Raw genomic sequence first — 25,033 nt, forward strand, 5'->3', positions numbered from 1 at the left:
TTTTATAAATTGCTGTACAGTTTTGAATGAAGTGTTTCATTTGCTGAGGTGTTCGGCTACTTGTGTGTGTGTGTGTAGCTGTATAAACTGTGTGTAGTGGTTGCACAAAATGAGCCCTGTTTTCAAAATCGTGCTTAAGCAATCGTGAAAAACTGTACTCACTGAACGTTACTTACTAGAGCACAGCGACGGTTTCTCTAAGCTTCACACGCGCTATTTGTTATTTCATTTTAGTCATTATTCTGGTATTTCATGGTCATATCTAAAATGAAAAAGCTAATAGAGAAAAGAAAATCCAAGCTTCCCTTTGGCTTTGTCTTTTTTCTTGAAATGCATAATACGTGTCAAAACTACAATGAAAATGCAATGTTTACGTTCTTGTTTCCTTTTCATAGCAATAGGCTCCATATCTGACAAAATGAAAATGCAAAATGGATAAATCAACAGCAAAGTGATGTTTGCAATTCAGTTTTCAGCATGGACTCGCTTTAAGTGTCAAAATAAAAAAGCAAATGCAAACGAACACAGGCACCATCTTTACTTTTCATTTCCCACTTTGTTTTCTCATTTTCAACTTGACCAACATGCAAATATATGTTAATAAATACTAGGCGTGCCTACGGTATACATTTTAGGACATCCTCAGACCTCAGCCTCGGGAACACCAACGTCATGTCTCAGATCTGGTATAACTGAATATCAGACTAAACGCCGTCAGACCAAACAGCCTCAGAAAAAAGGTATCAGACCAAACACAAGCTTGGTTGAGCATATGCTGGTGCGTATAACTTAGAAAATTATTGTGTATTCTCATATAACATTTACAAAGTGTTTTGAGGGTAAATTAAATCAGATATGGCTCACCTCTCTCCACACAAACCGCTACTTGTAATGATTGAGGCAATTTTGTATGATGGTGTTCCATTTTAGATATGGCCATGAAACACTAGAATAATGACTAAAATGAAATGACAAATATCTGTTTTATATTTCCCCACAGCCCAGAAGGATAAGCGCCTTATGTGTGTGTGTGTGTGTGTGTGTGTTTGTTTGTGTGTGTGTGTTTTAGATTTATTTTCATTTTTGTCACAAATGACTGGTGCTTATGTAAAAAATGAAATTGTAAATATAATTTTGCCGTATTTGCGCAGATGTTTGCAAAAAGAAATAGCAAAAAGAGGTTTGCATTTACATTTTTATTGTTTTTTTTATTTCTTTTTTGGCTGGATTTGCCTTCCATATGTTCGCAAACCTCTTTAACTTCTCCAGCCTTCGCTCAATGGACACAGCATAGTTTGTTACTGCCACCTACTGGCGACTAAGGTTCTGTGTTTCAAATCTTGCCAGAGAACGTTACAATTTTCTGTTTGAATTTAGGTGGATTAAAGCAATTTAGTGGATTAGTTTCAGCAAAATGGGCCAACCACTTATAAATCTAACTTCTGTTTCTACTTTTAATAATTTAAGTAGCATTTAAGGAGCATTTATAACATTTTCCATTTTAAAACAAACATTGTTTCCTGTTGCAGATTGTAAATCATTTACTATAAGACTGATATTTTTTTAAATGTTAAATTTTCAGTTTATTTTATTATTTACTAATTTTTAGCAACACCTTACCAACCACTTAAAATAACATATGAACTGCTCAGCAATACCATAGCAACTGTAATGTTTCAATTTTAATGTTAGTAGCTGTCTTTTCCAAGCCAACTTAAAGTTTGTTCACAAACTTTCCCTTTCTAGTTTTATTATTTTATTTTGCAATCATTTCATTTATTTGAGTAATTAAAAATTTTATTTGATCTTATTTCTATTAATGTTCATTTTATTTTAACTTATTATTTTTACAATCCTTTTGCTTCAAACCCTTTTACTTCCTTCAAGTTTTAATTTGTTTTATTTATCCTTTTGTGTTGAAATGTATTATCTGGTTTTAACTATTATATTATGGAAGCATATCAGTATCAACATTAAAAAGAAAAAATATATAATATGTAATATGTAAAATGGCAATGTATTTGTATGTTTTTCCCACTCATTTCCCACTCATGTATGCAATGTTGAGCTCAAAATAAAACTTAAATACCACAATTTTATTTTACCATTTGATATACTAGTATTGACATTTCATTCACTTAAGATTTAGATGCTTCATGTGTAGCTTTATTTAAATTAAAATGTATTTCCAGAACTACATATTTATGCTTAATGTGATTATGCAATAACTGTGTCAAAATTTGTTTATTTGTGCAGATACACACACACACACACACACACACACACACACACACACACACACATTCACACCTAGGGGCAATTTAGTATGTCCAATTAACCTGACTGCATGTCTTTGGACTGTGGGAGGAAATGATGATTAAAGTAGAATTTGTCTTATATGCATTATCACTTTCTAATAATGCATTTATTGGAAATTTAAACTGCACTATCAAAGAGAGCATAAAGCTTGAAAGACAGCAAAATTCAAATGTAAATGGGAAACAGCGCCTCTCCTGTTTTCAATTACATGTTCTGCCTACTGAGCTCATTTTGTGTCAAAATGTATTTTTAAAAATGCAATGACAAGATTGCACTTTTCATTTTCATAGACTGCCCAACCTGTCCATCATCCAATCGGGGCGGGGCTACAGTATACTCAGCGGAAAAGGCTTTATCTAAAAACATGGCGGCCGAAGAGTTTATAGCCAATCTTACGTTAGCAGATGAGGTGAAGAAGAGAGATAGCCACTTATGATTTTAATGTCTTTATACACAGCTCCATGAGAAAGTGTGGTCAAGTTTTCTGGTCTATCATTTTGGTTGATAAAATGAGGCGGAAATTGGCTTCCTTCTCGAATTTTCTAGTCCATCTTAAACAATGTAGCAGTTACATTCTGGTGTTCCAATGCGCCTGACTGTTACAGCAGCACCATTTAATGCCAGCCACACCAAACAACTTTACAAGGCATTTCACTGGTGCAGACAAATTTCCCATGTCGGAATAAAATCATGAGGTTTTTATATTTGTTTTTTGACGCTTTGAAAACACCACTTCATTGTAAAACGCAGTGTCTTTGTGAATTATAGCTAATGCGGCCGACACACCTTAAGCAAAGTAAATGTGGCACGAAAAGAGAAACGCAAGCGATTTCACTGCATTTGGAGATGCGTGTAATGTTTCCTGTTTATGTCAGGGTTTTTTTTTTTATTGATGCAATTATTCAAAACAATTATAACACACATCACCACAACATACACCACTGCTACACTAAATGGGTAAAATAACACCAACCAAAAATACTCTAAAAAGCAAAATGAAAGTTAGACAAATAATAGATACATAAAAAAAAAAAAACTTAATGATCATCAGACATTAGGGTGTCACGCATTCGGCTAGTCAGCCAACGAACTACATTCCCTAGAATACACTGGGGAATCAGGAGACGGAGCTATTTCCTTCGCTGGCCAGTAATGACTTAGACTCCATTTCCCAGAATCCTCAGCCAGCTCACATAACTCCGCAGAGTTGCTCATCATCCTATTACCGTTCAACATCACCTGAATACTAATACTGTGCACCTGTGTATTTGTCACATGACTCAGATAGATAGTATTTTAGCCCGGGCTATAGCTAGAATCATTGCGAGGTATTGCTTTCCTTAGAGAAACTACTGAGCGTTCTTCCTGTTATCCATCGTGTGTATGACCTGCTTTCCGTTTTCTCTGACTGTTTTTGGATTTGCTCCTGTGTACTTTTGCCTGGTTTATTGGATTTATGGTTTTGACCCATCGCCCGTTTTTTGGACTTCGCTCTGTTTTCCCCTTGTCTGTTATGGTAGCCATTTCTCTACTACTGTTTATATTGGAACTGACCCATGCCTGTTTGCTGACTACGTTATACTTGCCTGAATCCACAAGTAAAACTTTGTGTTTTTTAACCGCGAGCGTCTGCTGACTGGTCATATGTTACATAGGGGAATTAAAATATATTGCAAAGTTCCAGATGTCTGAGGAAAGTGTTGCTATTTTTATCATTTAACATTTTAAGAGGGGTAATCAAATATTCTCTTTCTATTGTAAAAACTTACATTCTAGGAATTAAATTAGAAAATTTGTTTTATGAACAAAATGTTTGGCATATACAATAAAATAGTAGACAACATATTCAAGAGCAGTATCAGAATCTGTGTAATAACAAAAGATATCTTTCATGGTGAAGGTGTGACCTTGATTTACAGAAAAAAAAGAAAGCTGAAACCAGAAAAGAGACGCAAATATACAGTAATAAAACAAGTCAACTATTGATTCACTTTTTTTTTTTCACATAAGGTATGTGATTCATCTGTGTCTGTAAATTTTGACAAGAGAGAATTACAGGGATATATTTTATGGAGAATTTTGAAATGTATCTCTCTAGTCTTGTTGGGAATACAAAACTGTAAAGTAAAAAATGTAAGTAGCCAAGATTTTTACCAGTCAATGTCTGAGATAAGGAAAGAATTTCCCTCTCGGGGTAATATTATGTCTGTACTGAAATAAGATTTGAATATACGTATTAATACATATTTTGTCAAAAATAGAGACTCCATTAAAGACCATGGTGTCTTATATAGAGTCTTTTATAGATTTGTCTGCAAAGCAAAGATAACTTTTCATCAAAAGAAACAAACCAGATGGGATTGCTTTGCATACAGAGATAAACTTCATAAAAATGATGGGAAAGTATATTTTTTCATAAATTGTTTATACGCAAGAAAGCTACCATCATCATTAAACAAATCCTTTAAATGAGCAATACTGTTGTCATGCCAAAGTGACAGAAATAATTATTTTCCTTTGATAACAATGTCTTTATTATTCCTAGGCATGGATTTATTAAGAGAAAATTTGTGCATGTAGCACAGTTTCCAGGCTAATAGAGTTTGCTGGTGGAAATGAGAAAGTTTTATGGGTAATCGAGAGGGTAAGTAATTACATCTCAAAAGCAGATCACCAGACACCAGTTTTCCTAAAGAAATGGTGGGGGGATGAAGTACCACATAGAATCTGCATCCTGCAAACATCTTCTCAACCAGTTCACTTGGAATACATTATTGACAACAAAAAAGTCTAAGCTTTCCATTCCACCTTCCAATTTTTGCAGGACATCAGAGCTTTTTAGTTGATGATGCTTGTTCTTCCATACAAAATTTAAAAAACATTTTTTCTCAGAAATGTATAGATATAAAGCTGGATCTCTCTGAAGCCAGTTATTAAAAATGTAGTTTTGTAGATGTAGTTTCTCCTAGCCTACAAGAAAAATTGCTGCCTGACAATGAGATCTTTGCTAACATGTATACCCAGGTATTTCACACTATTCTTAACCATGGTGCTTTTTTAACCTGAGTACAAATACTCGCATTTGTTTAGGTTTAAATGCAAGCCAGAGGCAAGAGAAAAAGTTTTAATAGTCTCGAGAGTGATTGGCATTTGGTTCTTATTTTTTAAAAAAACAAAGTCATATCATCTGTTAGCTGAGAGATTTTAATTTCCTTTTCAAAAATTGAGATACCTTTCATTAGAGGACACTTGTGAATAGTAATAGCAAGTAATTTGACAGACAGAATGAAGAGAATGAGAAAACATGAAATTGGCCATCCTTGTTGAACACCATGACCAAGTTTAAATCTTTTAGACGTATGCTTATTAATAATAACAGAGCTATTTATATAATTATGAAACATGTCAATTACAGACAGGAAACTATCACAAAAACCAAATAACTTTAAAGATTTGAATAAGAATTCATGTTCAGTTGTGTCAAAGTCTAGAAAAACAATGAGACAGTCTGAATCAATAAGATGTGAATAGTAAATTATATCTAGAACTAAGCGTATATTATTGCTTATATGGCGCCCATTCATTAAGCCAGTTTGATATTCATGAACAATATTGTGTAGGCTGTTTTAAGTCTGTTAGCATACGTTAATACCAGTAGCTTAATCAATATTTAATAATATGGTTGGTCTCCAATTTTCTATGGAAAATAAATCTTTTAGAATCAAGGAGATGATGTCTTGCTTCATAGTGGTTGTCATATTGAAATTTGTTATGTAGTGTTTAAGAAGAGCAAAAAGAGGCTTCTCTAACAAATCCCCAAAATTAAGATATCTACCATAAGACCGTCTGGAACAGGGGACTTTCCTTTTTTCATCAATTTCATGGACTCTTTTAGCTCCCGTATGAAAAAATCTGACTAACAAATCTCCTTAAACTCTTCAGAAATTATGCCTACCCCTCCACTGACCTGCTGCAAAAAACTGTCACAATAGGAAAGGCTAAAATTAGTCTTATATAATGATTCATAGAATGCTCATATCTGGATATCTGTTTAGTATTTTGACATAGTTTGTCGTTGATTTTCGAACTGGACAATGACTTACTTCTAAAATGTCTTTTTTCCAAAGCAAAAAACTAACTAGTATGCACCACAGTATATGCACCATATCGACTGCATTCTCAAGCTTGCTCTTGATTCAAGGGGAGATCATGCCAAAGATATCAATTACAACTTTCTTGATATCTTCATTTTCATTCTCTTTCGCACCATAGATTTTCATGCACCTCTGATGACTGTAACGTTGCAATTCGTAAAGCTTGGTGTTCTGCAGCTTAAGGGTGCAAAACTCTACTTCAAGATTCGCAAGCTTCTTGGAATGTGCACTCACTTCTGTTAACAGCTTTTGTACAGTCAGTAAGAGACTGCACCGCTGCTGTAGTAGCATTGGCTTTCTTTTCGATGGAGGACAGTTTCTGAAGAGAAGCTTCTTGTTTTTTCATGAGGCGCTCAATCTCGAACATGAGGTCGTCCATGTCAACACTTCTCTGAACAGCTCTTACACTATATTGCCAAAAGTATTCACTCACCCATCCAAATCATTGAATTCAGGTGTTCCAATCACTTCCATGGCCACAGGTGTATAAAACCAAGCACCTAGGCATGCAGACTGCTTCTACAAAGATTTGTGAAAGAATGGGTTGCTCGCACGAGCTCAGTGAATTCCAGCATGGTACTAAATATTCCACAGTCAACTGTCAGTGGTATTATAACAAAGTGGAAGCGACTGGTAACAACAGCAACTCAGCCACAAAGTGGCAGCCCACGTAAAATGACAGAGCGTGGTCATCGGATGCTGAGGCGCATAGTGCGCAGAGGTCGCCAACTTTCTGCAGAGTCAATCGCTACAGACCTCCAAACTACATGTGGCCTTCAGATTAGCTCAAGAACAGTGCATAGAGAGCTTCATGGAATGTGTTTCCATGGCCGAGCAGCTGCATCCAAGCCTTACATCACCAAGCACAATGCAAAGCTTCGGATGCAGTGGTGTAAAGCATGCTGCCACTGTACTCCAGAGCAGTGGAGACGTGTTCTCTGGAGTGACAAATCATGCTTCTCTGTCTGGCAATCCGATGGATGAGTCTGGGTTTGGCGGTTGCCAGGAGAACGGTACTTGTCTGAGTGCATTGTGCCAAGTGTAAAGTTTGGTAGAGGGGGGATTATGATGTGGGGTTGTTTTTCAGGAGTTGGGCTTGGCCCCTTAGTTCCAGTGAAAAGAACTCTTAATGCTTCAGCAGACCAAGAGATTTTGGACAATATCATGCTCTCAACTTTGTGGGAACAGTTCGGGGATGGCCCCTTCCTGTTCCAACATGACTGCGCACCAGTGCACAAAGCAAGGTCCATAAAGACATGAATGAGCGAGTTTGGTGTGGAAGAACTTGACTGGCCTGCACAAAGTCCTGACCTCAAACTGATAGAATGCCTTTGGGATGAATAAGAGCAGAGACTGCGAGCCAGGCCTTCTCATTCAACATCAGTGTCTGACCTCACACTTCTGGAAGAATGGTAAAATATTCCCATAAACACACTGCTAAACCTTGTGGAAAGCCTTCCTAGAAGAGTTGAAGCTGTTATAGCTGCAAAGGGTGGGCCAACATCATATTAAACCCTATGGATTAAGAATGGGATGTCACTCAAGTTTCTATATATATATATATATTTTTTTTTTTCATGAAAATTGGTCACACAGCTGAATGGTAACCGCAACCCCGAAAAAGCTTGAGAGACAGCTTAAACGACATGTTAACACAGCACCATCTTGGTCTAACAAAATCATAAGTGTCTTGCTAGAGTTGCGTCACGCTCGCGTCATCTCGATCGTTTAGTGTTAGGCGGTCAGGATTACTGTTTTAAGTCAGTCTTTTTGTCATCTTGACACTGCAATAACCAGTGGTGGACAGTAATGAAGTAAATATAATTTGTTACTGTACTTCAGTAGTTTTTTCGTGTATCTGTACTTTACTGAAGTATTTCCAATTTTGGTGACGTTTTACTTTCACTCCACTACATTTCAAAGTCAAATATCTTACTTTTTACTCCACTACATTATGCGAAATCTGTTGTTCCTTTTGGCTTATGTGTGCATAAAAACTAAAGAAGCGCGAAGCAAGCACACCAATCAGGGTACAGCACACACTTTGTTTTGAACTTGTTTTGACCGGTTGGACATACCTACCCAGTGCAAGCATACGGTTCAACGTCAGTGCAACAGCGTAAAACTTTGGGAGTGCCTATTCCTACATAAATGATAGAAGAAACTCCTGACTCTATCCTAACTTTGTGTAAATAGACCACAATATAGAAATATGTACACATATGCAGTTGTGACTGGCATATTTCTTTTTTTCTGAATTTATACAAACACTATTTCATTTTATAGTAAATTTGTTTTGGCTAGTTTACGTTTATTAACAGAGACCTACAGATGCAATATAGTAAAGGAAAACTCATTTGTGAACCTGTGTTTAAAGCAAGTTTTTATTAAACTTGTTTAAATTTAAACTAATTTTTATTTAAACTAAGTTGCAAATAAATGTTAAACTAAAACTTTACTTGTTCACAAAAGGTTATTTCATGGCCACTTGGTTCTACCTAATGGAAATTGTTTGGAAATTGTTTAACGTGATCGGTTAAACTTGGTATACACATAGATGATAAGCTTCTCTTTCTGTTTTTCTGTGTTCATGGTGATGAATGTGAGAGTAACAGAGCACTTGCATCCCTCCAAAACTTTTGATCAATAAACAAACACACACATGTGAAATTTAGTTCACTTTAGTCCCTGCAGTCCACCATCCAAACCAAAGGAAAAAGATGAAAAAAAAAAAAACCTGTGCTGCTGTCGTTGGAAAATGAACTGGGTATGATAACAGCCTGATGTTCTTCAAAAATGTTAGCTAACAAATATTGCTGTCTAAGCCTGCAGTTACTAAAGCAGCATCAAAACAACTACTGGCACTGTTCATGATCAGGTTCAGAGGTGGGTAGAGGAGCTTAAATCAGTACTCAAGCAAATGAATTGATACTTGCATAAAGTTAAAGTTAAACTACCTTCCCCAAAACAACTTGAGTAGAAATACAAAAGAAGCAGGTCAAAAATCTACTAAGTACTGCAGTGGATCTTCTTGCTACATCCAGCATTTATCAGCAGCTCTATATTTTTTTGGTCTAAAATACAAAGCTCCAAAGTCAGAGATGTAACTGATCACAAAGCAGTACAAGTATTGCCACCATCAAAACATATTGAAATTAAACACAAATAATGGAATTAGTAACTAAATACGAACGGCTAAAATGTAACAGAGTAAAAAGATTCCTTTATTCTCTTCAGTACAAGTAAAAGTAATATGATTTGAAAATACTCTGGGGAGTAAAAATCCATCAATAGTTTACTTAAGTACATGTACTTGAGTAAATGCAACTAGTTACTACCCACATCTGAATAGGTTCATAGAGACAATGGCAATTTTAGTCAGTGGCCTAGTTGCATTGTGTCACTCAGCCAGCTGCTTTTTTTTTTAAACATGTTTTGCCCCACCACTTTAGGAGGTGTGGGTCAATCAATCAACCTTTATGTTCACCCTGAACTGATTAAATTAAATTAAACTGATCAGGGTGAATATAAAGGTTGATTGATTGACTGATATATTTTTAGTGACAGATTGAAGATCATTGTTTAGGGTGTCAGCTAGAGAGTCAGCAACACAGACTTGAGTCGCATGTTGGCATCTTGACTTGGCTCATGAAATTTCAGCTTGAGAAAAAAATCATAAATAAAACTGATCAAATTAGAACTGCCTGAAGCTGTGTGGAACTTGACAGATTTTAGTAGGGGTTTACTTTTGGTCAATACAATGCCTGTGGCTAATAATAATACAAAACTAAGACTCGATTTCGATCTATTCAGTAAATACGTGAGTCTACTTAGGTACACAAAAGTACTTGCGTACACACAAATTTTGCATAAAGCAGACATGATTTTTTTAAATGGTAGCCTTATTATATTTATGTGCTAAAAAATATAAAATTGAACACAAATTAGTTATACCATTTGAATGTAATAGTAAAGGCCAGCGCAGAGGAGCAAAGGAATTAAATATTTGTGATTCTCATTATCATTCAAATGGTTTGTAAATTTATACTTTGGTGCTTTGTTGAAGGCCAGTTTGGTCTGGAAAAAATAGAGCCTGTAGCCATCTAATATTTCTATAATTTATTAGCTTATTGATTATTATTCCATTTATCAACTGACCATATTGTTTTCTTTGGATCCTCCCCTTTTGCCACTGCCATTATTTCTTCATTTTCATCAAACTGTTAGTGTGACAAGCATTTTAATATAAACTGCTGGGACTTTCTGGATGATGGTGAGCATGTGTTTTGCCTACAGGCCTGAAGACCTACCTGATCTCTGGGAGAAAGATGGAACGCTCTCAGTGCAGCTGCTCACATCTAGGCTTCACTGAAGCTGCGCAAGAGGAGTCTCTGAGCAGCAATCTACACACCCAAAGTCCTGACCTCCCAGGTTCAGCCTCGGCACTGCTACCCAGTGCAGACAGAGCTAAGGTCAGTCTTTGGTCTTGGGACCATGGAGAAAACATATCTCTTCCATTTTGTGGGTTTGTTTAACTTATTATGAGTAGAATATATCTGAATGTTCTGCAGTCTATGACATTACTTTGTTGTGTTTAATTTCATTTTTTGCATTTACTAAGTTTGTTATACTAAAGAGGGTTTACAAGCTGTTCTCTAAACAATTGGTGTTATTTTATGGGAAGCTTTGTTCAGTGAAGCTGTTATGCCATTGCTATAATGTACAGTAAGTGAGTTGATTAAAGACAACTAAAAACACATCAGTAACTGAATGTGCTAAGCAAATCAGGTTCGGTTGAGGGTCTGTCACATCATAATACTTTCACATTCTATTTTTGTTCCATTAACTGTTAGATCTGTTGCACATTTTGAAATTATAACACAAATATTGGGGTTTGCATCTAAATCAGCATTACTTATTTTTCAGAAATCTTTCAGAGTTTTGCATGTCTTCTGGTTGGATATTTGTGAATTTTAATGTTTGTAGTCCATTCTGATTTTCTGATTTTCCTTAAAATATCCATCAATGTTTATTATTTAAATTATTCCATCATATGCTGACTTAATGATGCACTGGCATGACTAAATATCCCCATGACTATTTTTTTTTATTTGTTCAGCCCATGCCACAGTCAGCGAGCAGCAATTCTTACTATTTCCAAGTTTGTAACTACAGATTTTATTGCCATTATACACACCTAATCTACATTACTTGTCTAAAAGTGTGTGGACACTTCTTCTAGTTAGTGAGATGGCTGTTACAGCCACACCTATTGTTAACAGATGCATAAAATCAAGCATATATCCCTGCAATCTTCATAGGTATAGCATGCACAGTGCCAGGCACTGACTGGAGTGTTGTAAGGCACACCATCATTGGACATCATGGAAATGTGTTCTCCGTAGTGAAGAATCAGGCTTCATCATCTAACAGTCTGATGTGCAAATCTTGGTGTGGTGGATACCCAAATGCAAGCCATGTTACAAAATATGGAAAGCCTTCCCCAAAGATTGGAGGCTATTAAAGCTTTGATCTGAAGGTTGGATCAACTCAATACTAATGACCATAGTTTTAGAAAGAGATGTTCAGTAAACACAAATGAATGTGTGTTCACATACTTTTAGCCATGACATGCTGTGTGATGAAACACAACATTTAAATCTATACACTATATACACTATATTGTCTATACACTATATACACTATATTGTCAAATATGTGTCATTTGCCATGACTTTTTTTTGTTCCCTTTTTATACCAGAAAACTTAACGTTTCCAGATTCTCTTTTTTAGCTTCCATATGTAATTTCATTTCATCTTCTGATTTGTCTCAATCCCTCCAGTCTCCTTGTCCCTCATGCAATGTGGTCCTGATTTCTGCAGAGGATCTGAACTTTGAGAAAGGAGCTGTTCATAATGCTAGTAGTGATGAAAAGACCAAAGACACAAAGGTAAAGCTCCAATTCCTCTCATGAATTTAAAGTTCTTGCTTTAGTACCAAAAGATGATGTATTATTTGGCCCAAATTACCACAGATGAATTAATTTGCAACAGCTGTATATTTTTCATTTTTAAAACCTGGATCTCCCTCAGATGACTTTAAACAGGAACTCACTGACCATGAATGGCCTCCTTAGCCCCCACCGAGAGGAGGCTCTGGCCAACAGCCATGCTTTGCTGTGTAATATTCTACATGAGAAGGAGAAAAAGCGAGGAGGAGGCGTGGTCACCACAATGAACCACTCTGCCCTCATTCCACTGCGCTCCAAGAACTTCAGAGAGAGGAGTGATGCACATTTTGTGGATGTTATAAAGGAGGACAGGTAGGATCGGATTTTTTTTTTACTGGGTATATAAAGAGTTCTCTGGCCTGGAGACCACAAGAGCACAACTGGCTAAGTTTTCACTTAATGTTCTCTCTCCCTATTGATGTATAATGATGCTTGCCAAAGAAATGAGAATAAATAATGTGCCGTGTTCAGTTTCAAGCATTGTGAAGCTATCTCAAGTGTTGTGGAAACAGCAGCTCGAGGTGATGAAGTAATTGGCTTTAACTCGATCAAGTTAGTAGCTGCTGTGTGTCTACAGCTGGTGGGAATTGGCTATACTGTTGTGATAAAAATCAGGGAATTACTAAAACAGAAAAGAAAAGAACATTGCAATCACATGAGTTTATCTATGCTGAAAAATATGACATTATAAAGTGGGTTCTGCAAAGGTATACTTATGATAGCATTGCTTGCATTGTATTATCTACAAATGACATTGGAAGGTTCATTGAAAATCTGCAATGTATTTCTACAACTGTAGTTTAATCTGCTAAAATGTATAGAGGAATGTTTATAGAATAACTTGATTCTGTATGGGACTACAAGCTATTGCTTAATTTGGTAAAATTAAATGTATAATAATCTGTAAAACACATTTTTTGTCCACTTTTTTTTTCAAGAATGGCTCCGGTTAATAGTAGAAATCAGAATTGCAGCAGATTGCATTTTAATGCAAATGAAAATAGCATTTTACTTTATGCTCCCCTCAGTGGCTTTAAACCGCTAGTCATCTATGTGTTTGTAGAGAAATGTGTCTTTTGATAACCTGCACCAACTTACCTGATTAAAGCTTTATTTCATTCAATCATTTGAAAACCTGCTCATCACTATTTTGTGTTTCAGTACATTGGTTTTTTTTCTAAATTTTCCAGTCTGATGAAGGATTACTTCTCTAAGCCCCCCATCACCAAGCTGAGCCACAACTTTTTAGATAAATCCTTGGAAACATCTTACAGGACCAGCTACCAGGAGGAGGTGAATACCTGTCTAGTTTCCTGTCTGCCTGTCTTTTACTTAATGTCTCATTGCTTTCAGTCTCTTTTTATGCACCTCTGACAATAGCTAAACTATACTCATGTTTGTTGGACCAACATAGATTTGGAGCTCTCACAAAACACAAGTGCCAAACACTGGTTATTCAGGGACAGTGTTAGGAGAAAAATCACTGCAGGGCTACTGGAGCCTATAAAAAGCCCATTTCCAAATTTTCAGTCTGTGCTGCCCTCTGCTGGAGCAGATTTAGAAGAAGGCTTGACTTTAAATGCTTTCAAAAAGGCTTAGCTGATTGTTCACATCTACTTCTCTCTCCTTTCCTTCCTTTCTTCCTTTCTTCTTTCCTTCCTTCATCCCTTTCTTCCATCCTCTCTCTCTCCTTCCCCTCCTTTCTCCATCCCTCCCTCCCTTCCTCTCTGTCTCCTTTGCAGGTGAAGACACAGTCCCCTGTCCAGACCTTTGCTAGTCCGACATTCAGCTCTTTCCTGGACATGCTTTTGTGCTGCTTTGTCCTTCTAGTTCTCTCATTGTCCTGTTTCCTCCAGCCTCTGGTTACCCACCAGTCCTTGCCAGTTGATGCGCTCATTGTGACTGCAGTGACTGTCATGATAGAATGTCTGGCACTTGTACTGGCTATTCAGTAAGTAAGAAAACTGGGTAAAATGGTTATGAGATGTATTAATGATGGAATGTGTTCTTCCTTTAGAACTTTTCTTAATGTTAGTCATAAATGGGGTTTTACACTATCACTCTGTTTTTACTTTTTAGGAGAGCCTTTTTTCTGGACAAGGTGTTGAATTGCACCAGAACCCTGCTGTGGTTTACCTCTGGCTGGGTCCCCCGCCATCTGATTGGAGCAGTACTTGTTTCATTACCTGCTGTGACGGTCTTTTCCCACATTACATACAATATGCACCCCTCCATTCAGGTGGGCATGTGCCTAGACCACAGGGGCAGTATAAATGCAGTATAAAGATATGGGTACAACCCCATTTCCAAAAAAGATGGGATGCTGTGCAAAATATATGTACAATATATATGTGTTTTGGCAATATAACATGTATATATTGTCGTTTTCAGGGAAGGCCTTGCTTCTTTCAGCAAGACAATGTAAACCACATTCTGCATGTATTACAACAGCATTGCTCTGTATTAAAAGAGGCTGGGTGATAAACTGGCCTGCCTGCAGTCCAGCCCTGTCACCCACTGAAACATTTGGTGCATTATGAAATGAAAAATACGATCCTATATCAAAAAAAGAATGAGAAAATATTTCACTTTCAAAACTACATCAATTGGTCTCCTCAGTTCCCAAATGCTTACACAGTGTTGTTAAAGAGGTGATGAAACACAGTGTTAAACATACCCCTGTCCCAACTTTTTTGGAACATGTTGTTGGCATCAATATCAAAATGGGCATATATTTTTCTTTTCTTTTCATATATTTCTCAGTTTCAACATTTGATGTTGTCTTTGTAGTATTTGTCTTTAAAAATATGGTTTACATGATTTGCATATTATTATCATATATTTTTATTTACATTTTGCACAGCGTCCCAACTTTTTTGGAAATGGGTTTGTAAAAAAGCATATTAAAAGTAAATCACCACTGAAAAATTCTTTGATCAGTATTCTGCACTTCTGGACGTACTCTGTTTGAAACAGAGCTGCCTTGATGCATTGTTGCCCATGGTAACAACAAGAATAATTAAAATATATAGCAGTAATATATTTACCAGACTAGTAATGTGAAAATCTTACAGGATACAGTATTAATATCCTTTTGGAGATACTCACCAAAGTCCTATTTAAACATGAATTTTGTCCATTTAACAATTTTTACAATATGTGTTCTCTCTTTAAAATTAGTGCCTCAACTATATTAGCAGTCTGTGTTATGTTGGCCATGTCGACTAATCCTTACCAGACAGTGAGACAGCTGCAAGAAAGTCCCATTGTAGAAAGTACTGAGGATGGAATGGAGGAGGTTTGCTCTCTTCATCCATCATAGGAAGTGACTTTCTTGGCCATGCAGGTATTGTTGAGTGTCTAGGTGAGGGTGTCAGCGTTTTGCACACAGAGGAACTTTTGACTCTCTCCACAGTTAAAACATTGATGTGCAGCAGAGAGTGGTCACCACAGGCCCACAATCAAAACAATCAAAGTCAAATCAAAGTTAAACACCGTCAGGATTCATGTCTCTCATTTATCAAGATTAAGAGAAAGATTATTGTCCCTGCACCACTCTGCAAGCCTTTCACTTCCTGCCTGTATGCTGACTCATCACTGTTGGTAATGATGCCCACGCTTGTAGTATCATCAGCAAACCTTATGTGATTTGAATTATGCTTTGCTCCACAGTCGTGAGTCAGCAGTGTGAATAGCAGGGGACTGAGCACACAGCCCTGGGGAGTACCAATGTTCAGTATGTTGTGCTGGAGATGGTGTTGCCAATCCTGACAGACTGAGGTCTCCCTTGCAGAGGGAGGTGTTCAGGCCCAGCAAGCTTATTTCCAATGAGTTGCTATGGAATAGTGGGCTGAACGCTGACTCAAAGTCTATGCATAGCATTTTCACATAATCGTCCTTTATGCTTAAGTGGGTCAGGGAGAGGTGAATAGCAGAGAATATGAAATCCTCTGTAGACCAGTTGGGGCGATACACAAACTGAAATAGATCCAGAGTGGAACACTACTCTTTATGTGTTTTATCACCAACTGCTTAAAGCACTTCATGATGATCAGAGTGAGCACACTACAAACCATTAGTCATTGTGACAGAACATAGACAATTTCAGGAAAATACTGAAGATGTCTGTTAGGCCATCCACAAGCTGGTCAGCACATCCCCTGAGCACCTGGTCAGTCCTGCCGACATCTCTATTTTGGTTGGTGCTACCAGCGCAACACACACTAACACACCACCACCACAACAGTATTACTGCAGTGCTGAGAATGATCCACCACCCAAATAGTACCTGCTCGGTGAGGGTCCATTGGGGTCCTGACCACTGAAGAACAGGGTAAAAGGGGGATAACAAAGTACGCAGAGAAACAGATGGATACAATCTGTAACTGTACAACTACAAAGTGCACCTATATAGTAAGTGGAGCTGATATATATATATATATATATATATATATATACACACACACACACACATAGAGCCCCCTTGTGTGTTTACGACAAAATCTAAACAGCAACTAATCTAATTCTTGTGTTATGCCTAATCAAAATCCTGATACTCTTTACATCATTTCTGAAGATCCATTTCATTTCCATCACCTATCCACTGTTGTGAGACAAGAGAGATTCTTGTTGAGAGAGAGATTCTTCCTTGTGTAGCATGGCACACCCTGCAGCCCAGTCCCCCAAAAAAGTGACATAAAGTAAGGGAATATAGGGAAACTAGCATTTGCCAGAAGAACCCTGCACCATGAACAAAACTGGGAACGTTTAACGGTTCTTCATTATTATTTAGAAAAAATAATGATGTTCAGAAGGTAAAACATCAAAATATCTTTTATATGTCCTGTTTACATTTAAATAAAGGTCAAAGTGAATTGACAAATTCGAATCACTGCTTTCTATTTTATCTAAGTATTAGACTAGATTTCTCTTTTCTATTAGCACTATTTCACAACCCAGGCCTTCAAATGCACAAATGTCAAATGATCAAGTGTTTTTTCAGTGCTTGTTTAGTTCTAGTGCACACAGTGATGCTGGTTAGAGTACAGATTTTGAGTTTGTAGTGAATTAGTAGAATGTGTTGACTTAGTAAAGAGAAACAGAGAAAATAAGCAAACATATTGTCATTAGTAACAATCTGTTAAAGAATGAGGTGAGGTATGATGCATGTATGAGAGAGATATTGTAAGGAATCTGAGAGTCAGTAGCAGCCCAAGGAAACATGTAGGCATGTATATATTGAAAGAAAGGAAAGCAAACTAAACTTATTTAACAATCCAATGGTGTATCGTGTCACTTTGCAGTCACTCACTTCCCAAAATACTGGCCGTTCATCTTCAGTACTCAGACACGTTGGCTCTAATGTTATGCATTTTCCCCAAAAAGTTGGTTTTCTAAAGTTGATATTTTTTAGATACCTGAACAAGTAATTGCATGTTTTTAATTTCAGGCTGAAGTTGATCCAAGACATTGTTTAGTTGTCTCCAAGACCTAGTTTAGTTAGTAATGGTCTGTGAATTCACTCAGCACAAGTCCACCTGGCTTTTTCTAGAGTGTATGCGAACTCTGACAATAATACCATAGATGTCACAATGCATCTGTCTGTAGGTACATCAGTGGTATTTATCTGTTTTACATCACCACACTCATTCACAGGTTTAGACTTGTAACTGTATTGTCCACGACTGAATATTGAAAACAGCTGTGTTGCTGTTGAGTGAGATCAGAACTTTATTGGTTTTCCAGCTCACCAACAAATATTGGATTTTGACTGTTGGGTTTATTGATAATTAACTTTTATTTGCTATATATAATTGGTCCACTGAAAAATAAATAAATGTTCATCTTTGAATAACCAAAATACCAGTGTAGCGGGGTGTAATATAAGCAGACTAATTAAGAGTGGCACACAATGAAGACAACAGTTTCAGTCTGTTTAAACTTCAATCATGTGGTGAATTTAGTTGGTAATATATGATACAAAGGCTGTTAAAAGAAGTCTGAAAAACACTCTCACTTCTGTTCTCCAGTTCACTGTATTCATCTGCTGTACGGTCATTATAACCATCATCCAGTACTGTAACTTCTGCCAACTGAGTTTTTGGATGCGCTCATCCTTGGCAACCATGGTGGGGCTTGTGCTTCTTGTGGTACTTTGGAGTCACCCTAGCAGGTTGGAGACTCAAGAATTTGCAAACATTCTTTTCACAACTTTGGTGTTTTGAGCTGAATTGTATTTTTAATTTTTTTATGTCCTGGATTTTTATTCATATTTAAAAATAACCCATTTAATTTATGTTAATAAGTGTTATATCACTACTGCACTATATTATACTGCCGTGTTCTTCCTCTGCAGTTTGAGTGTAGTTTGAGAGAGTACACCATATTAAAGTACACTGATGTGCCAAAAGTCATTGTGGAGCAATACATAAATTGATTATGAAGGGGACGGCTTGGGAACAGCCACACCTGTGTAAGTTGTGAGGTGTTATCTTGTGAGTGACCACTGGCCAGCGTGCTGATGGCAAGGCAACATGAATTATCAGAGTTCGAACGAGGTATGATAGTGGGTGACCGAAAGACCGGACGTTCCATTTCCGAAGTTGTCTTCGATCCACAGTGTCATTTGTGTACCGCGGATACGTCATAGAAGGCAATACCACACACAGTGGACAGTGCAATGGCCACCCATGGGTGCTTTATGATCCTGACCGGTGGCGTCTGGCTAGAATTGTCTGTGTGAACAGACAAGCAACTCTGGCAGAAATCACTTCCAAATTCAATGCAGGAAACCCCACACACATATTTTGCAGGTCAGTGTAGCGTTCTTTAGCTTCCATGGTGTACGGGAGCAGAAGACCCACCAGAGTGCCTCTGTTAACACCAGCTAGGCTTGTGAGGTTGCTAACTGGACCCTAGAGAACTGGCCAAATGTGGCATGATCCCAAAACAAATGTACCAGTTTTTTTGGGCTGTTGATAGGGTTCGTGTGTGGTGCAAACCCAATGAAGCCATGGACCCCATTTGTCAACAAGGCACTGTGCAGGCTGGTGATGGTGGTTTCATACTGGTGTGGGGTGTGTTTTCATGGCATGTATTGGGTGCGTTGGTCCATCTAAACATGTCATGACTGGTGACCACTATGTTTCACTGACCATTGCAGTCCTTCATGGACTTCATGTACCAAATCAAATCAAATCAAATTTATTTGTATAGCGCTTTTTACAACTGATGTTGTCACAAAGCAGCTTCACAGAAATCCGTTTAGAACAAAGTTTCAACATGAAATGTAAATCCTCCAGGTGAGCAAGCCAGGGGCGACAGTGGCAAGGAAAAACTCCCTCAGAGCTGAGGAAGAAACCTTGGGAGGAACCAAGGCTCACATGGGGGGACCCGTCCTCCTCTGGTCAAACTACGTACAAAATTATTATTCTACTAATATTAATAGTAGTAGTAGTAGTAGTAGTAATAGTTAGGAGGTAGTAATAGTTAGGAGGTAGTAATAGTTAGGAGACTTCAGTGTAGAGTGGGCAGCCAGTCCAAGGCAGGTGGCGGTGACTGGGTTGTGGGTAACTGGTCAGAAGCGGGTAGCCGGAGAGCTCTACAACTCATCCAGCAGTGTCCGGCCGGACAGGTGGGCAGTCGTTTTCTCGGAAGAAAGGTAGGGAAATGGAGTTAGTTTAGTTCTGTATGGGTGTATGTATAGTAGTATGTAAAACATTTCCAGAGTGTGGCTAATGACTCCGGCAGATCTGACTATAACAGCTTAACTAAAAGGAGCGAACCAAAAGGGCACACAGACACGGGAGCACCCTGAAACAATTTGGCATCCCTCCGCTCCACCTTCCACAAACCTGAGTGTTCGCGTGCGAGCGGCGAGACGACAGCACCAGCGTCTCAGTTTACTATAATTCCCTGCGTCCATGGACCCCTTCTTCTGCTGCCTTTATCCAAGGGGAAACATTAGCTACCAAAAGCTAAACTAAACAAGTGAGTTTTCAGCCTAGATTTGAATATTGCGACTGAGTCTGAGTCCCGAACATTTTCTGGAAGATCATTCCAGAGTTTGGGGGCTTTCTAAGAAAAGGCTCTTCCCCCAGATGAAACCTTCTGAATTCTGGGAACTATTAAAAAGCCAGCACTCTGTGATCTGAGTAATCGTGGTGGCTCGTAACGGGAAATAAGGTCTTGCAGGTACTCAGGAGCGAGCCCATGTAGGGCTTTATACGTCAATAAAAGAATTTTGTAATCAATACGGAATTTAACAGGCAGCCAATGGAGTGATGATAGAACTGGACTGATATGATCAAATTTTCTAGTTTTAGTGAGAACCCTGGCTGCAGCATTTTGAACTAGTTGAAGTTTACTTAAATTCCTGCTGGTGCATCCTGATAGTAGTGCGTTACAGTAATCTAGCCTTGAGGTAATAAAGGCATGTACTAATGTTTCTGCATCACGCAGTGATAAGGCATTTCTTATTCTGGCGATATTGCGAAGATGTACAAAAGCTGTCCTAGTGATACTGTCTATGTGTTGATCGAATGATAAATCTGGATCGAGTATTACACCAAGATTTTTTGCTGCTGAACCTGGTATAACAGGAAAGTCAGCGAGATTTAAAGTTAAACCTGATAATTTATTTCTTGCCACTTTTGGACCCAGAAGGAGAACCTCTGTTTTGTTACTGTTTAGGAGGAGGAAGTTACGTGACATCCAACCTTTCACATCTTTTACACAGTCCTCTATTTTCTTTAACCTGTATTTGTCATCAGGCTTGGCTGATATGTATAATTGCGTATCGTCTGCGTAACAATGAAAGTTAATGCCATGGCTACTTATAACTGTGCCTAACGGTAACATGTATAATGTAAATAATAATGGTCCTAAAATAGAGCCTTGCGGAATTCCAGATCTTACTTGTGAATAATTGGAAGATAAGTCATTTACCTGTACGAACTGATAACGTTCCGTTAAGTAACATTTGAACCACGATAGGGCTGTCTCTGTGATTCCAACCATGTTTTCTAACCTTTCTAGGAGAATATTGTGGTCTATCGTATCGAAAGCTGCACTGAGGTCAAGTAGCACCAACAGGGATATGTAGCCTTGATCAGAGGCAAGAAGAAGATCATTTGTTATCTTAACTAGAGCTGTCTCAGTGCTGTGATGTGGCCTGAATCCAGATTGGAATTTCTCAAATATGTGGTTCTTATGTAGATATGAACTAAGTTGTTGGGCTACGGCTTTTTCTAAGATCTTAGATATAAATGGCAGGTTAGATATAGGCCTGTAATTAGACAATACGCTAGCATCAAGGTTTGGTTTCTTGATCAGAGGCTTAATAACTGCTAGTTTAAAAGCTCTGGGTACATGGCCCAGGCTAAGGGACGAGTTTACTATAGTTAAAAGAGGATTAATGATAACTGGTAGTACTTCTTTGAGTAATTTTGAGGGGATTGCATCAAGTGTGCAGGTTGTACAATTTGCAGAGGAGATAATCTTCTCTAGTTCTAGCTGTGGGAGTGGGTAGAAATTTTCAAGCCTTTCTTCTGCAGCTATGTTATGTTTTATATCAGCCATGTCAGATGACAGCCAAGCCATGTCAGATGACAGCCAAGCCATGTCAGATGACCACCACAGTGAAGGGATATTCCAGCAGAATAAAGTATTCTGAAGAGTTCCAACGAATGGTGTGACCTGCATTGAGCCCAATCAAGCATTTGTGGGATATGGTGGAGAGGTCCATTCACACCCGAGATCCGGCACCTACAAATACCATGGAGCTGTGGGTGGCTATCCAGACACCATGGCTCAACATCCTTCAAGACAGCCAGGCTTGAGAGGGTCCTACATGATATTAGTTCCTGTCCAATGACTTCTGGCACATCAGTGTGCATTCTCCATTGCTTTTATACTCCCTAATCCTGATTTGTATAATTATTTTAAAGAAATAGAATGGTTATTGCTGTTTCCTCTGTTGTTCCCATATTTCAGTGCATGGGAAAGGTTCTTCCTCAGGTGAGTGTTAAAATTTAACGTGAGAAATGAAGGTTACTGTTTACTAATTTTTGATTCTGACATTTTATACCTTTAGTTCTCCTACTAAGTTAAGTGGATGACTTCTGTTTTGTTTTTCTGTCTTTTCTCCAGATCCGTTGGCTCCAATGACAACAACAGCAGTGTAGTTCAGTCTTCCATGGACCCTGGGCTCAATTTCCAGAATGTGCTGGGGAGTGAAGCTGTGCTGTCCTTCTTTCTGCTGTTGCTTCTTGTCTGGTTCCTTAACCGTGAGTTTGAAGTAAGCTATAGACTCCACTACCATGGCAACATGGAAGCCGACCAGCACCGAATTAAGATCCAGAACATGAAGGACCAGGCGGACTGGCTCCTGCGTAATATCATCCCAATCCATGTGGCAGACCAGCTCAAGGTGACCCAGAGCTATTCAAAAAATCATGATAATGCGGGTGTCATTTTTGGCAGCATTGTCAACTTCAGTGAGTTCTATGAGGAGAGCTATGAGGGCGGCAAGGAGTGCTATCGTGTGCTCAATGAGCTCATTGGTGACTTTGATGAGCTTCTGCGTAAACCTGACTTCTCCACTATTGAAAAGATCAAGACCATTGGTGCCACATACATGGCAGCATCAGGTCTCAACACACAACACTGTAGTGACCAGGCACATCCGCACGCTCACCTTCGTGCTTTGTTCGACTTTGCCCTGGAGATGATGCGTGTGGTGGATGATTTTAATAAAAATATGCTGGGCTTCAAGTTCAAACTGCGAATTGGATTTAACCATGGGCCTCTCACTGCAGGAGTCATAGGCACAACAAAACTACTGTATGACATCTGGGGGGATACGGTGAATATCGCAAGCCGAATGGACACAACTGGAGTAGAGTGTTGTGTTCAGGTTAGTGAGGAGAGCTACTGTGTTCTTAGTGGAATGGACTACGAATTTGACTATCGGGGCACAGTCAATGTGAAGGGCAAAGGCCAAATGAAAACTTTTCTGTACCCAAAGAGTGGGGACAGCGGACCTGTTCCTGAGTACCAGCTTTCTGTCTCACCAGAGATCCGAGCACAGTTGGATGGCAGCATTGGTCGGTCCCCCACTGATGAGATTGCAAACACGGTGTCTGCTGCCAGTAGTAATGGCATGGGTATGTCTGTTTCTGTTAGCTCAGGGCTTGTGAGGCAGGGAGGTGCTGTCAAAGAGTTTAATCACAAAACAGCTGGCAATTGGGCTCTTTCTACAGAGTCAAAAACCCAACATTCTGCATCTGCTGGTCGCTTAAGTTCTGTTCCAGAGACTAGCATAAGTGGAGGTCTGACAGTATTCGTGAAACAAACAGACCCTAACTTAATTACTCCTTCTCTGAGTCCCTGTCAGATTTAAACTAGTGAAACAGAGACAGTAGTGAAGGACAAAGAACAAGGGTCTATTTTGAAACGGACCCAACTTTAACACTAAGCAGTTACACAATACACAATACTCTTTATTGTTGCCTCCAAACCTTAAAATATGCACTGGAAAAAATCCTGTAAATGTTACAGTAAACAACAGGCAGCAGAGTTTCCAGCCTGTTTTTACCTTTGATAAGATAAATGCATTCTCACAAAAAGAATTTTACCGTAATCTGCTGTATTTAAGGATACAGGAGATTGTTGCAGGATTTTTTCTGTAAATTTACAGCAGTTTTTTTTTACAGTGTGGTCTTGCATCCCTGCTTGCTTGCAGAACAGGTCTGCATGGGAGTCTATGTGCATAGGCTTGTGAGGCTATCCTATGTTGCCTTGCTGTAAAACACCATGGTGTAGGGTTAGCTTAGCTGTAGATAAGTCCATTCCCACTCATACTTTGCCTGTTGTGCTTATAAGTCTACTGCTCACTTCATATTACATTAGCTCTCAACATTGTTTACCTCTGTTAAATAAAGTGTCTTTCAATTAAGTGCCTGAGGACATTTTGAGCCAGAGGCACTTTTGAAAGTGGAAACGTTTTAGTAGAAGTTTATATTTTGCCATTTTTATCTTTTTATTGTTTTCGTGTTGTCACTAATTTTATGGTTTAAGAAGCTGCCATTAGAATTCTGATCTTAAACTGTTTATTGTGTAGAAAATATCAAAAAGAAGGTAAAGGATCTAGCAGTATTAGCAAAGATCACTAATTTGATCTGATAACATAATTTCAGATCATCCTTAACTAGTGTGTAGGTTATGCTATACTTTTATATATTTGTAAAGTTCAGCATGTGTACTGCTATAGGAGTTTACCTTCTTACTTGACTACTTGAAAATACATCAGTCTCTGACTGACTGACTTCAGCACAATTATTGCTGGTCTACTCTGGTGAAATATCAATGTTTATTTCTTCTACCACTGATAAAAAGGTGAAAGAGATTAGTCTTTGACATTGCAGGCATGAAATAATTAAACCATTGTTTTCTGTTTTGCTAGACGATTTTTTTTAAGTAGGTAAAGTTTAGAGTTCATTAATGAATGTGGCTTGCTAATGTTACAGTGAACTTTTGAATGTTTTGTGT

At 38.2% G+C, this 25,033-nt stretch overlaps 1 protein-coding gene across 1 annotated transcript in view; it reads left to right on the plus strand.

The window, feature by feature from the left end:
• The window catches only part of LOC118821634 (adenylate cyclase type 9-like), a 72,530-nt gene extending 48,423 nt beyond the window's left edge, over nt 1-24,107 (plus strand). The window contains exons 2-10 of the mRNA XM_036590340.1: nt 10,770-10,945; nt 12,317-12,424; nt 12,567-12,796; nt 13,675-13,777; nt 14,227-14,435; nt 14,564-14,723; nt 18,514-18,656; nt 22,478-22,501; nt 22,634-24,107. Coding sequence (XP_036446233.1) covers nt 10,770-10,945; nt 12,317-12,424; nt 12,567-12,796; nt 13,675-13,777; nt 14,227-14,435; nt 14,564-14,723; nt 18,514-18,656; nt 22,478-22,501; nt 22,634-23,885 — 2,405 coding nt within the window. The 3' untranslated portion in view covers nt 23,886-24,107. The remainder of the gene's footprint in view (nt 1-10,769; nt 10,946-12,316; nt 12,425-12,566; nt 12,797-13,674; nt 13,778-14,226; nt 14,436-14,563; nt 14,724-18,513; nt 18,657-22,477; nt 22,502-22,633) is intronic.
• Nucleotides 24,108-25,033: the final 926 nt, after the last annotated feature.

This window comes from Colossoma macropomum, unplaced genomic scaffold, assembly GCF_904425465.1.
Source record: "Colossoma macropomum unplaced genomic scaffold, Colossoma_macropomum, whole genome shotgun sequence".
Taxonomy (NCBI): domain Eukaryota; kingdom Metazoa; phylum Chordata; class Actinopteri; order Characiformes; family Serrasalmidae; genus Colossoma; species Colossoma macropomum.